This window comes from Culex pipiens, chromosome 3 (genome assembly GCF_016801865.2).
Source record: "Culex pipiens pallens isolate TS chromosome 3, TS_CPP_V2, whole genome shotgun sequence".
Taxonomy (NCBI): domain Eukaryota; kingdom Metazoa; phylum Arthropoda; class Insecta; order Diptera; family Culicidae; genus Culex; species Culex pipiens.
Window position 1 is genome coordinate 36,454,974 of NC_068939.1, and position 14,099 is coordinate 36,469,072.

Consider the following 14,099-nt stretch of genomic DNA (forward strand, 5'->3'; position numbering starts at 1 on the left):
CGCTTTGGCATTCAATTACAGCTGATTAAAAGCGTTTTCAACTGAAATCGAGAGATAAATAGCTCAATAAGAAGTGAACAAGCAAGTTTCTATCAAAATTTTTGCCAAATTTGTTGTTTGAATAGTGAAAATGAGCAAATTGGACGAAACTAGGAGCGAGGACTTAATCTGCCAAACATACGAGAATTTCCCCTATTAGCCATTTGAATAAATACTTGCGTAAAATTATAAAAATATAAATTAAATTAATCATCTCCCAGAACACCAGGTAGCAGTTATTGATCAGCCCGCCTGTGATGCGGCGAATGAAGCTGATGTAGGTAATCTTGAAAACACTAAACTTTAAAATTCGATATCTCTGGAACGAAACATATTCATTTCTGTCGATAAGTGATTCTTATGTAAAATTGGCCGGGGAACACGATGGCGAGGTTAAATAAAAAAAATAAGTTGGGGTGTTTTGAGATACGGCCGTTTAAAGTTTTCAATTGCGCAATACAGGTAGACAAAATAAATTAATCAACATTTTGATCACGGAAATGGATTCTGCGTCCAATTTCCTTCAACATTTAGTCTAAGACCGACCCTCTAAGATTTGTTGTTCATGAGTTATCGCCGTTTGAAGATTGGGGTTTTGCTCAATAATCGGCAAAAAGTCCATTTTTGGGGAGGTACAAAAATGGGGGGGAAGGTCCGATTTGGATGAAATTTGGGATTCTTGCATGTTTTGATAGTATCAACAGCTCTGCCAAATTTGAGCAGGATCAGAGAGGGTAATTTTCAAATTTGCATTTTTTCGTGCACAGTTGAGATGGAATGACCCAGACGACGATTAAGCTCTCTATACCTTTCTTTCACTTGTTGTGTTTAAATTTAAATTAATGTTTCTTTAACTTTTTTTCTCATCATCTTGGGCGATTCTGGACACTTGTTTTATACATGTTTTTAGGCAACATTTGATATTGTTCGTTAGTTTCTAGTAAAACAGATTGATTTTCAAATCAGTTTAAGGCAAATTTGATTATCACGCTTAAATGCTTTGTATTTCATTTAATTTAACGAAAATCTGCACCAAAATGTATCAGATGTGCCGGTCGTACTATTTTAAAAGGCACTGAAGAAATTTTGTTTTAATCGAATCCGTGTCACAATAGGGTCCTAAAGTCCTATGTAAATTTTTATTTACAACTTTAGAAAACACGATTAAAAAAAAACCATTTCTGATAACTTTTTTTCATTTTAATGCAAAAAAAATAAATTGACAAGACAACATTTAACCCTCTAACGCCCAGATCTGTTTGCTTATCGTAAAAATAGTAAATGGCTTAATTTTGGTACAATAATGCAGGAAATACTTTACTTTGATCCACAAACATCGAATTGGCGCAAAAAAGTAGAATTTGAAGTGGTGCACCAGAGCACCATCAGGAAGATGAGCAACTTTTTTTAAAACTACAAAATCTCGTTTTCTTCAAATCTATTGGTTCATTTGTTTGAAAACGCTTCGAAATGTGTTAAAAACTACTTATTCTTTGCTTTAAGACCATATTTCTGAAGTATTAACTACAAATTCTAAAATCTCTGCATTTTCAGGTTTCTTTTATTGGCTCATTCAAAACCCGAAACGAAACGAAACTATTGGCACTACGCCCCCCGGGGCATGGCCTTCCTCTAACGTGGGATTTCTGCTCCAGCGCCTCTGACGAGACAGGAGAAACCGGGACCGACGTTTTACTTCACCATCCGATAGAAGCTCAGTGGATAAGGCGGGAATCGAACCCGCGTCTCATAGCATCATCGGGATCGGCAGCCGAAGCCGCTACCCCTGCGCCACGAGACCCACGAACAACCATTTTCATGAAAAATGAGGAAAATAATAAAACTATCGGTCTAATAACAATGTTTTGTCTTGTTCATGAATAGTCAAAACGTTTATAAACTTTTGTTTTGATAAAAATAAGCTTTTCTGTAATTTAGAAAAAAGTGCTCCTGAATATTTAGTTGCTCATATGCCTAGGTGGTGCTCTGGTGCACCAAATGAAAAAGGTTGAAAGACACTCAAAACCGGTCCAAACTAACAATGTTATTCACAGGAGTTCTTGTCCAAGGTTCAAATGATAGCAAAACATTTTTTGTTTCATAAAATTTCGTGTTTGGTAATTTTTACGGGCTTTCGAAAACAGGTCTTATTTATTCCCCTAAAATTGGCCCATTTTTGTTTACATTTCACACTGTAACTTTGCCTGTGCTTAACCAAATTTGATGAAATTTGGGGAGATGTTAGTATACATTCTAAATGAACACCTGCAACTTAAAACACCATGAAAAGTTGTGTCAGTTCCGAGATATTTGAGTTCAAAGTTTTGGTGCTCTGGAGTAACCATGGGCGGGAGAGGGTTAATCAACTATAGTCCTCTTGGAACGAGCTGTCAAGTAGGACCATTTCTGTCAAAAAGGGCTGAGAAGTTATTTTTTTTTAAATTGATTTAAAAATCCATTCTAAATTCTTTGCAGTCGTACAAAGGGTCATTGTACTCAGAAAGCAAAACTTTAGGGACCATCCATAAACCACGTGGACACCTTAGGAGGGGGGGGGGGGGGGGGTATGGCGATTGTCCACGGTCCATACAAAAAAGATTTTTTTTGTATGGACAATTGTCCACGAAGGGGAAGGGGTTGAGATTTCCAAAAAAAGTGTCCACGTGCTTTATGGATGGTCCCTTATCGATGTGAACAATAATATCACCAATTAAAGCTTAATTTTGGGACACAATTGTAGAAGTAATGTTGTCAAAATAGACACAAAAGGGATTAAGCGACATTTTTTACCATCTCTGGAAAAGTATTTGCAATAATGATTTAAAATTTCCGAAAATTGAAAAAAATACTTTTTTTTATGTTTTTTATGTTCATAAAAAAATCTACAACTTTTTTTGTTTTTCTTTTCCAAATCGCCATATAAAATAAATTTCCTGGTTGAATGTGGTTTGAAATATCAAGCTTATTTTTTAAAACAAATATCACAAAATGTTTTGAACATGATGCCAGTTATGCTGCCTTTAAAACTTAGCATTTATTTGAATTCATAAACATTTTTTCCTTAAGTTTCATGTCATTTTATTATTATTTTTTTTTTTTAATTTTTTTGAGACTTTCCTTTTGATACAAAATGAATAAAGTAAAAAATCCATTGAAGTAGACTTTTTGCTCCCTCATTTTGCAAAAAAAAATTTGCATAAGAGTACAGTGTTACACCAATGACCGATTCTTAGCACTTGTTTACCAAGCAGTCATTTTTTCAAGTTGAACTTTGGATGGTTCTGATGATTTTCCATGTTATCTTACAAAAAAAACATATTTCCACACCAAAGTTCATATTCTAAACATATCTGTGAGCAGAAGGTGTAAAATATACAAACGCTGGAAATTTTTAACTTTCCAACTTTTTTAAATAATTTCTCAAACTAATGGATGGAATGCATTAATGATTTAATATCTGCATTGAAGATACTTAATCATTCTAAACGGAATTTTATAGTAAAATGACTCTTTTGTAAGCCCTCTTGAGCATGAGCATGGTTGACTGCCAATGAGCTGCTACTCCGTTATTGACAGATCAGCTGAAGTTAAACAATGAATCAAAAATGATCCGTGGGAGCCAACCATCCGTTCACTGTTTAACCTCTGAAGATATCTACTTTATTAGTCAATACCGGCGCCCTCCCAAGAAGCCTGCAGTTCAACGAAAGGGAGGAATGTTAGTCCGATAGTTGAATTTGCAGACTCATCAAGCACATAGTTTTTCGCTACATACTCGTTGATACCGCTTGAGACCGTTGAATAAACAGCATCTCCTTCAAGCATCACGTGATAAATATTTTTTTTTGTTGGGTTAGTAGGATAAGGTATTGGCTTTTCGATGCCTCCCGAGCTACGACACTATGGGGAGGACTTTCATAACAGACCCGTCGGTGAGCCCTCCGAGCAACGATGCTATGGGAAGGACTTTCTGGTTAACACACAAAATCACTTACACACAGTTATTTTGCTCCGCTATTAACTCAACGATCCAAATTGTCAGTGCGTCTTTCGATCATTATATAGAAATGGCTTTTTTACCGCAAAAAAATAAAATCTTATTCGAAAAATGTAAACACAATCCACCCCACGCCGTGCCTTCCGATCAACGATGATATAGGAAGGGCTTTGAAAATCACAAAAAATCACTTTTCACTCCGAATATTTTTAACGACCATGCGCTCGCTTTGCCAATTATGCACTGATGACGCTGCATTTTTAGAGGGTAATCTTCTCCACGCAGCACACAATTCACGACAAAAATGCGAAACAAAAGGCACACACAAAAACACACTTTTCACTCCGAATATTTTCTACGACCACGCGCTCCCTTTGCCAATTATGCACTCATGACTCTTTTGTAAGCCCTCTTATTGACAAAAGCAGGCGGCGGCGTTTAATATGGCGGCTGAATGGAAAAACCACCATAAATTTTTTGTTAAGTTCAATCAACTAGTCTAATTTGAGATCGCTGAATCCTTTGAAGTATTCGGGAAATATCATATTAAAGATGGCGGCCAAGATGGCGAACGTAAAATATTGGACATTTGTATATAGAAATGTAACAGGCAGTCAACAGGTCAAATTTAATTAATTTGGGAATGCTGAACTATAAGCTTTAGAATATTCTTAAGTCCTTAAACAGTGTGCGGCTTAATGCCGAAGACAATGACAAATAAAGAAATAATTACTCAGGGAATGCAATTCAATTTCCTAGCTTCGCCATATTGGCCGCCATCTTGGATTGCACATTCCTTAAATACTTTATAGTATTCTAGGAGTCATATTCGAGTTCATCGACCCCAAATTAGTTAAAGTTGAATAATCAGTAGAGATTTTCACAATTGCTTCATTTCGTGACGGGACAACGCGAGCAAAACCCTCTTTTGCAAAATATCTGCGTTGTCCCGTCACGAAAAGAAGTACCTGTCAAATTAACCAAATTTGACGAAATTGCGTGATCCAGGAAGCAAAATCTTCGTTTTTCATTTTAAAAACAACTGTAGAAAAAGGTTTTTTTTTTCAAAAACTTACTAGAAGAGCAGATGTTGTCCCGTCACGCTACCTTTGTATATCACATGGCTCAAATTTTGTGTTTTTAAATGTTTGCTGGAGTGAATCTAATTGGAAATTTAATGTACTTTCCAAATTTGAATAAATATTGGCACCTTTTCTCACAGATTTTAAAGTTATCAGAAAAAAACTGAAAACGTACAAACGTTGTCCCGCCATGAAAGAATCGGTCATTTGCAAATGTTACATCCGGGAACAGAACTGCTAAATTCTAATAAAAACACAAATTGAAATTGAAATCTTAGATTTTTCAAATTGTTGGAATTTCCATAATAATTTTAATTTATATGTATTCTGTATTTTAAAATTTCTGAATTTCTTGTTTTTATTTTAGATTTTTTTACTGTTGAATTTCCAAATTTAAGATTTTATTTATTATTGATTTTTTCTGCCAGAAAATCAACAAACTTGAAGGGAAGCATGAACGTTTCAATAGTTGTTCAAAAATATTTAGACAGAGCCGAGTGGATTTTCTTCAAATTATGTATGGAGAATTTAAGAGTACTTTTTCAAAACAACCAATGCGCCATGAGTTTCCTGGGTGTATCCCATTTGGCATAATGCCATTTGGCATAATGCCGTTTGGCATAACGCCGTTTGGCATAATGCCGTTTGGCATAATGGACGTTTGGCATAACGGTCATTTGGCATAATGGCCATTTGGCATAATGGTCATTTGGCACAATGATGTAAAAACTTCAAAATAAAGTTAATATTGGAATTGCTTTAAGAATGATAACTGCCGGCGAAAGCTGATATTTTTTTTTCCTTAAGTTTTTTTTTGATTTTTAAACTGCTGGCTACACAGAAAAAAAAATGATGGTAATATTCATCAGGAAATGGTGACAAATTTTGTGGCAAAATAAATGTTAAATTTTACACCAGAAAATGATGAATTTTCATAAGTTTTTGATGAATATTCATCAGGTTCACATTTTTACACATTTTTTATGTAATATTACTCAAAAAAGAGGTAATATTCAATCTACCAAATTTTCAACCTTCCAAAATTCAACTTTTTTTTGCTGTGTTTCATAAGTTCACAAAAAAAAAGTTGAATTTTGGAATGTTGAAAATTAGGTAGGTTGAATATTACCTCTTTATTTATGTAATATTACATTAAAAATGTGTTAAAATGTGAACCTGATGAATATTCATCGAAAACTGATGAATATTCATCAATTCCTGATGTAATATTACGCATATTTTTCGACACAAAATTCTTCACCATTTCCTGACGAATATTACCATCATTTTTTCTGTGTATGGGTGCCCAGAACTTGTACCGTTTGTTCAAAACGTTGCTCCACATGCTGAATATTGTTCCCAGGGCTATTTTAAGCCATTGACCCCTAGATTGAGCCAAATATGTTCAACATTTATGAAGGTTACTATTTCCTTTAAAGAAAGGAACACTTTTTAAGCTTGCGACAACTGCACAGAATCAAAATTGAATTTGGGAAAGTTGAAAATTTGTTTGCTTGAATATTACCTCTTTTTTTAGTAATATTACCTAATTTTTTTTAAACATGTGAAACTGATGAATATTTATCAGAAACTGATGAATATTCACCAATTTCTGATGTAAAATTATTCTTTTTTGTTACTCAAAATGTTGCACCATTTCCTGATGAATATTACCATCATTTATTTTCTGTGTGCTAAAAAATGTTGGATTTTTCTTCTAAAACTGAATTTTCTTCATTAAACAAGGGAAAATGCGCTTCAGCTGTGGTCTGGGTGCAGAATAGTGGTTCGCAAAGCGGCCTCAATTTAGATCTGTCAAAGCGGAACCAACTTACTGTTCGCAAAATGCTACCAAGAAGTGGCAAGTATTGTGATCGATCTATAATTTATTTTGTTTTGTCATCACGTGGAAAACAAAAAAGGCCTCTTTTGGCTTCCCATCGTTTAGTCTACGAAGAAAAAAAGCGCAAAGCACTTAATTTTTCAGCGAAAACTTTAATATCAACAGATCCTAATTGTTTCAAAACAATTCACTTAAGCAGCAAAAAATATGTCACACTTGAGCTTGAACATAGCCTTCTACTTTGTTTATGTTTACAGCTGTAGTGCAGCTGTATTAGTGGGGAGCAGTGGAGAGCTTTCAAAAATCACGTTACGCAGTCTGTCTTTTCAGCACCCAGGTCACAACTCAAGCGAGTTTTCCCTTCTTTTCAAAAAATATTCACCCATATCAGCAGTCAAGAGAGTTTTCCCTTCTTTAAAGAAGGGAAAATTCAACTCATGTTAGTAGTTATCTCAAATCAAAGAAAGTTTTTACTTCTTTGAAAATAGGTAAATTCAACTTGTGTCAGCAGTTATCACAAGTCAAGAAAATTTTCCCTTCTCTAATGGAGAGAAAATTCAAACATATAGAGATAATTCAACTCGTGTTAGTAGTTATCACAAGTAAAGAGAATTTTCCATTATTTAAAGAAGGAAAAAAAAACTCACTGACTTGTGATGACTACTGACACAAGTTGAATTTTTCCTTCTTTAAATTATGGAAAATTATCTTTACTTGTGATTACCACTAACACGAGTTGAATTATCCCTATATGTTTGAATTTTCTCTCCAATCAAGAAGGGAAAATTTTCTTGACTGCTGACACAAGTTGAATTTACCTTTCTTTGAGAAGTGAAAACTTTCTTTGATTTGAGATAACTACTAACATGAGTTGAATCTTCCCTTCTTTAAAGAAGGGAAAACACTTTTAAAAGAAGGGAAAAATCTCCTGACTGCTGATACAAGTTGAATTTTCCCTTCTTTAAAGAAGGGAAAACTCCTTGACTGCTGATATAGGTGAATATTTTTAAAGGAAGGGAAAACTCGCTTGAGTTGTGACCACCGCTGAAGCGCATTATTCCCTTTTTAATGAAGAAAATTCAACTTTAGAAGGAAAATTCAACTTTTATCAGCAGTTGTCACAAGTCTACAAAGTGTCCCCTTCTTTAAAGGAAATATAAACCTTGAGTCAGCAGTTGAGAGTTCAGAAAAAATGACCCGCAGCTTTTTTGGGTTAGATCCAAAGCTGAAGACGGTGAATATGTTTCTACGTATATGACAAAGTGGAATGCTTTACATTCGTGTTTACATTTCAAATAAAAATCTCAGTTTTGTGTATATTTGAATGGAAGTAGCGCCACTTGCTGATAAAATATTCAATTAATATTTACCCTGTAATATGAATGAGTATATGTTGGTAGGATGTAACAAAATGAGCGAATTTTGCGTTCATTTCAGGTCATGATTCCCTGGATGCACTAAGCCCGAATCCCAAATATGAGCTTGATTGATTGTGACAGGACCTGGCGCTTTGACTTTGAAATTTAAATGGGATTTAAACCCGTATAATCGGTGCGTTTTGGTTTTGAGTTTTTAGTCCCTTAATGATTATTGGGAACCGAAGAGTGCGACAAGATCCGTCAAATATTAAGAATGTTACAGATTTTATAACACCACCGCTGAAAACTTCAACTTTTTCTTTAAGCTCTTTGTCCAGCACTTGCTGCTACTTCAGAAAATATTGAGGTAGGCTACTCTCATGTAACCACCCACTGAGAATTTTGCTTGAGCCTCGACTCGATTCGGGCTCGATCTCGAACCAGATCGACTCAAGGCTCGAGCCAAAATTCTCAGTGGGCAAGCAAGCTGCCTGAAGAACTGAAGAAGTGTTATAAATTCTGTAACATTCAAAAAAGTGCATCGTTTTCTAAATGTCAAGCTTTAAAATGTACTAAAAACTGCTGTCCTCATTCAAACTGTAGTGCCGATTGATCCCAGTCTATTTTTTTTCTTCTTTTTTTCTCATAAAATTATTTTTATTGATCCCAGTCTATGGAATTGAAATAATGTTGAAAATTTAATATCATTATGCCAAATGGCCATTATGCCAAATGACCGTTATGCCAAACGTCCATTATGCCAAACGGCATTATGCCAAACGGCGTTACGCCAAACGGCATTATGCAAAATGGCATTATGCCAAATGGGATACACCCGAGTTTCCTATGTACATAGGACCTCTTGAAAAATAAGCAAGAATTGAGTCGGTTCTTTTTTTAGACTAATAAGTAATAATATATCCAATAAATACTTTTGTCATTTTATTTATTAAACAAGGTACAGAATTCAAGGAACGTTAAATTAATCAGTCAAACAAATCCGATCCAACTCGGCCTTCACATCTCCTGCTCGTTCTGGCGCTGAAGTCGCAACTTGTGCTGAAGCATCTTATCTTCCTGCAGGTCGCCCAAGGAGACGTACTCGTTGGCGGCGCACCCCATCACAGGGCACCGCGTCCGCGGGTTGTTCCGAATGAGCTCCTCAATCGATCGCTTCTCGTACACGTGATTGCACTTTTTGTTGCGCACCGGAATCTCCAGCGGCCGCTTCGTGATCGGATCGATGTCGCAGATTGTGTCCTCCACTTGGAGGTCATCGTCGCCGCTCGGGCCGCCCTCCTGGTCCGCTTTGAGGAACATTTTGGCCTGCCCGATAAAGTCCTTGTACCGCTTCAGTTGCTTCACGTTGGTTTTGCCGGTCGTCGTGTTGGATTGATAGCGCTGGAGTGAATTTAATATCTTTAGGTTCTTTTCAAATAATTTTGTTTTAAAATAGCTTACCCTGTCGAACTCTTCCAGAGTAACTTCGTTGGTCGATTCTTGGAGTGCTTTCTTGTGTGTGTTGTACTTGACCTCGATGGCCACCAGTTTTTCCGCCAACTTCGAATAGATGGCTATCTCTTGTTGCTCTAAAAAGGTTGAATGTTGACTAGACATCTTAAAAAAAATAAATAAAAACCAGCTCACCTGGTGCCCCAAACTCGGCGGCCAACCGGATGGTGCTGTTGATACTTTCGAACACCTTCTCCAAATTGGCGCCAAACATGTCAGCCATCGTAAAGCCGTAAAGTGCAATGTGAATGTGCAAAAGAAAAATTTGCAACGCAACTAAAACAAGTAGAAGAACGCCGGCGTGCCAACAGAGAACACGTCGTGAATGGCCGTGAAATGAAATGTTGGTAAACAAATCCCGAATCCCGAACGTTTGCGCCTGCAGTAAATTTTGAACTCGGCGGCGCGAACGAAACGTCAAACGATGGAGCATGCATGAAAAACGTGACATGGTTCGATTAAAAAACGAAAAACGCAAACTTTTTAACCAAGGTGGGTGTCTTGGCTAAAGTACACTGTAAATCTGATCGGTTGACTTTTTGTTAGACGAACTGTAAAATTTCAACGGAAATACCATCATTTTGTTAAAATTATTAAGTATACTAATGAAATAAACAACCGTGAAATAAATGGAAAAATCTTCATCAAACGAAAATCATTTGACCCTCATCAAGAAAAAAATCGGAAAGTTGGCCTGTTGGCTATGTTGGCTTTTCTCTCTCGCGCTCAAAAGATCGATAAACAGAAACTCAAAAAATCAACATCTTCAGAGTTTTTTTAAGATCCTATAAACATATTGTACGATCAGTACCTAGCTGGACTCGGTCACTGGAAACGACCGGCGACTCAGTGACCGACGAAATAGGCGGCGGGCCAGATGCGGGCATAAAAATCTCAAAATCTCTTCCCCCCTCACTTCGTCTCACCATCCAGCTGCAGCTTTGTTGACAAACAAACGGAGCACGCGGTCGCATGATGGCGGCATCGAGCCAGAATTAGGGGTGATCATGTGATTAAAAATGAACGTTTTCTCAAGAAAAATATTATTTTTCCGACTGAATAAAAAAATTGCGAGCATGTTCAAACAATTATTCCTGATGTCGGAGAAGTGATAAAAAAGCAAAATTTTAATCCATAACTTTTCTACAGATTGATTTTTTTCACTCCAACTGGGAACCCCTAGGTCTATCCACGACCGTTTCCAATGACCGTGAGAAGATGCCAGAAAATCCAGCTACGAGCTAAATCCACAATATTAAACACAAAAGCTTTGTACGACCAAAAATAGTTCAGATTGGATTTTCAAATCAATTTTGAAAAATTAACCTCGCGGTCCTTCTTGACAGCAGCTCCTACTTGACAGCTTGTTCCAAGGAAAAAATGTTGTCCTGTAAAAAAAATTGCATTAAAATTTAAAAAGTGATCAGAAATGGGTTTTAACGTGAAGACTTCCATCATTGTCATGATTTTTCGTTCAAAGATATAATTTTTGTGTCGCTTTCAATATTTTGACAAAATTCCTTCAACAAGTTGTTTAGAATAGTGCCCTACACATGCTGATTCCTTTTGGTAACGATTATCCCATTCCTTGTGAAGTTATGGAAATCGTCATTAATCAATGATTGCCAACTAGGACGTCAATGACTGTGCCACAAAATTATATAAATGTTGGAGCACATTTGATTCAGATCAAAAATTCTTTCAGTGGCTTCAAGAAGGCAACAACCGGCACATGCTGATTCCTTTTAGTGCTGAAATTCGTTAAATTGAATTTAATACAGAATATTTTATAGTGATGATTAATTTTCTTCAAAAATGATCAACGGCTTCACCTTAATCACGGTTTTAATCGTGTTTCTAACCGTTGTACATAAAAATCTACATAGGGCTTTAGTACCCAATTGCTGGTGTTGTGTCACATGTTGAAAAATGATCAGTCACTTTTCGCAGATGAACAATGTTTGTAAACAAAACGAAATAAGTGACTGATTGATTGTCTTTGAAAAGTTTGGGAGCGATTTTTATTTGCGTTTTTCGTCTTTTCTCTCTTTTGCGAATGAAAAAAGTTTGCAATCGAAAAAGATTTTCGTGTGATTATTCCATTCTTGAGCAAAAGTGATTTCAATATTACAAATCTAAATAAAAAAGACAAATTAACAATATTTCATTGAAAAAATAAACACACTGGAAAAAATCCTCAGATTCTCGGAGCTGCATGAAAGACGCCATCTTCACTTTTTGGTTTTTAATCCAGGTTTAAAAGCTGAACGGAAATCTGTGTAACTTTTTACACTGATCTGTAGGGCTAGTGATTTTTCACGGCAAAAAAAAAGAAATTACGCGGCATGCCAATTACAAAACATTGATATTTCACGGCAATTTCACGGTAATCTAAAACTGCTCAAAATAAACGTAAAAATGTATTCTTTTAGCAAAATTATTAACAGAAAAGGATCTTAAAAGTTAGCAGTAGTTCTAGATACAAAATAAAACTCCCTGACACAAATTATTTATTTGAAAAAGGAGTATTGGATTTATCTTGGAAAATTTTGAAGAATCTCCGTCAGTTGAATTCTAGATTTTTTTAATGAGCCTTACAAACAAATGTAAACATTGAGTGTATCCAATGAACATAGACATTTTTTTAGATAAAGGCGGTGAAATAAATGAAATGAAATCTTGAATGAAATAAGGTGTGAAAGGGATACACTCAATGTTAACATTTGTTTATAGGACCTAATAAAAAAAATCAAGAATTTTATGATTTAATTTTATTCAGTTTTTATAAAATTAATTTCCTTGAATTCCTTTCCTGAACCTCTAATTCATCAAAACTAGAATCAGTGCGAAATAAGTGCGATAATGATTTATTTTTTACTTTCCTTAATTTCAGCAATAGGAAAATTTAAGTTTTTTAATAAAGTTCAGTACCTCATTAAAAGCAGTTTTTACATTTATTGATATTATTCAAGAAAAAATAAAATACATTGCAAAATGGTAAACAAATATGATTTCAATACGTATTATTTTACAAATCAAAATTTTTTATAAAAAAAATAAAAAAATATAAAATGTATTTGTTCATCGTTGTTTAATAAAAATAGATATTCTAATGAATAATATCTTCAAAAAATGGTAGTAGATCTGATATGAAATACTTTTTTATTTAACAACTACTTTTAAAATGCTTGTTAAAAATCTTTTAAAATGTTTGAAATCAAAAAAATAAAGCTTGAATGCACTTAGTAGCGATAAATCAAATAATTTTTCAAATTTCGCGGTATTTCACTGGGGTGAATTTCGCGGATTACGCGGCTTCCGTGAAATCGCGAAAAATCACTAGCCCTACTGATCTGTGTTATAAAATGACACCATATTCCTTAAACGTGCGTACTGCACTTCAAAAACAAAACAAATACGCAAACATTTTACCAAGGTCTGTGTCTCGGCTAAACTACACTGCAACCTCGATAGTTGAACAACGTGTTTTCTAAGGACGGGATCGCTTTCTGCTCACGTCTATTAAAATTTTACATAAAGAATCGCCCGGATAGACTCCACCTGTTGTCTTTCACAATATAAAAGACAATAGTTCATAGGACCTTTTTTTAAAATAAAAACTCTAGATTTGATTTGAAAATCAGTTGTCAAACTGAGGTTTACATTCAATCCACATAGAGGAGAAAAGCAACTCGCAACCAAATTTTGAGGCTAGGAATTTTGACAGGTATGAGTTTCATAAAGTATTCGCCTCTTTTTCTCTCCCACAGAAAACCTGGGAACGAGGTAGCTGTCAAACTAGGCCAAAATGTTAAAGTCACTCACAAAATGGACTTTGAGTGATTTGAGTTCATTTCTGACGTCACGATTTTCTCCTCTATTGTCCGACGATTTCTTACTCGTACGTTCAAAATCATTCAGTTTTTCTCAAAACCGAACCTACTCCGAATTAGTCAATGGGGCATCTGTCGGATTTGAGTGAATTTCACACAGAATTCAACAGAAACTTAGTGAAATGTACCCAAATCTGCGCGAAATTCAGTCAATCCAGACATAAGGCCCATTTACTAATTTCTGAATTCGGTTTGACAAAACTGAGTGATTTTGAACGTCCGTGTCCGTGCTGGTTCTGCCAGAATCTTGCTAGAACGGTAAACCAATTCTGCTAGAACGCTATAAAAACCAGCTTAGAGGTGGCCAAAACCACTCTTTTTTAGGAGCCGCTCATTTTCGTTCGCCCATTAAAAAGAGCCGCTCTTTTGAACGGC

At 35.4% G+C, this 14,099-nt stretch overlaps 1 protein-coding gene across 1 annotated transcript; it reads right to left on the bottom strand.

The window, feature by feature from the left end:
• Positions 1-9,248: 9,248 nt before the first annotated feature.
• LOC120427566 (E3 SUMO-protein ligase NSE2-like) lies at positions 9,249-10,222 on the bottom strand. Its single transcript, XM_039592440.2, has 3 exons — positions 9,967-10,222; positions 9,781-9,908; positions 9,249-9,720 (listed from the first exon to the last, which is right to left on the bottom strand). The coding sequence occupies exons 1-3, from the start codon at positions 10,052-10,054 to the stop codon at positions 9,337-9,339; spliced, it is 600 nt and encodes a 199-aa protein (XP_039448374.1). The 5' UTR covers positions 10,055-10,222; the 3' UTR covers positions 9,249-9,336.
• Between the last annotated feature and the right edge of the window lie 3,877 nt (positions 10,223-14,099).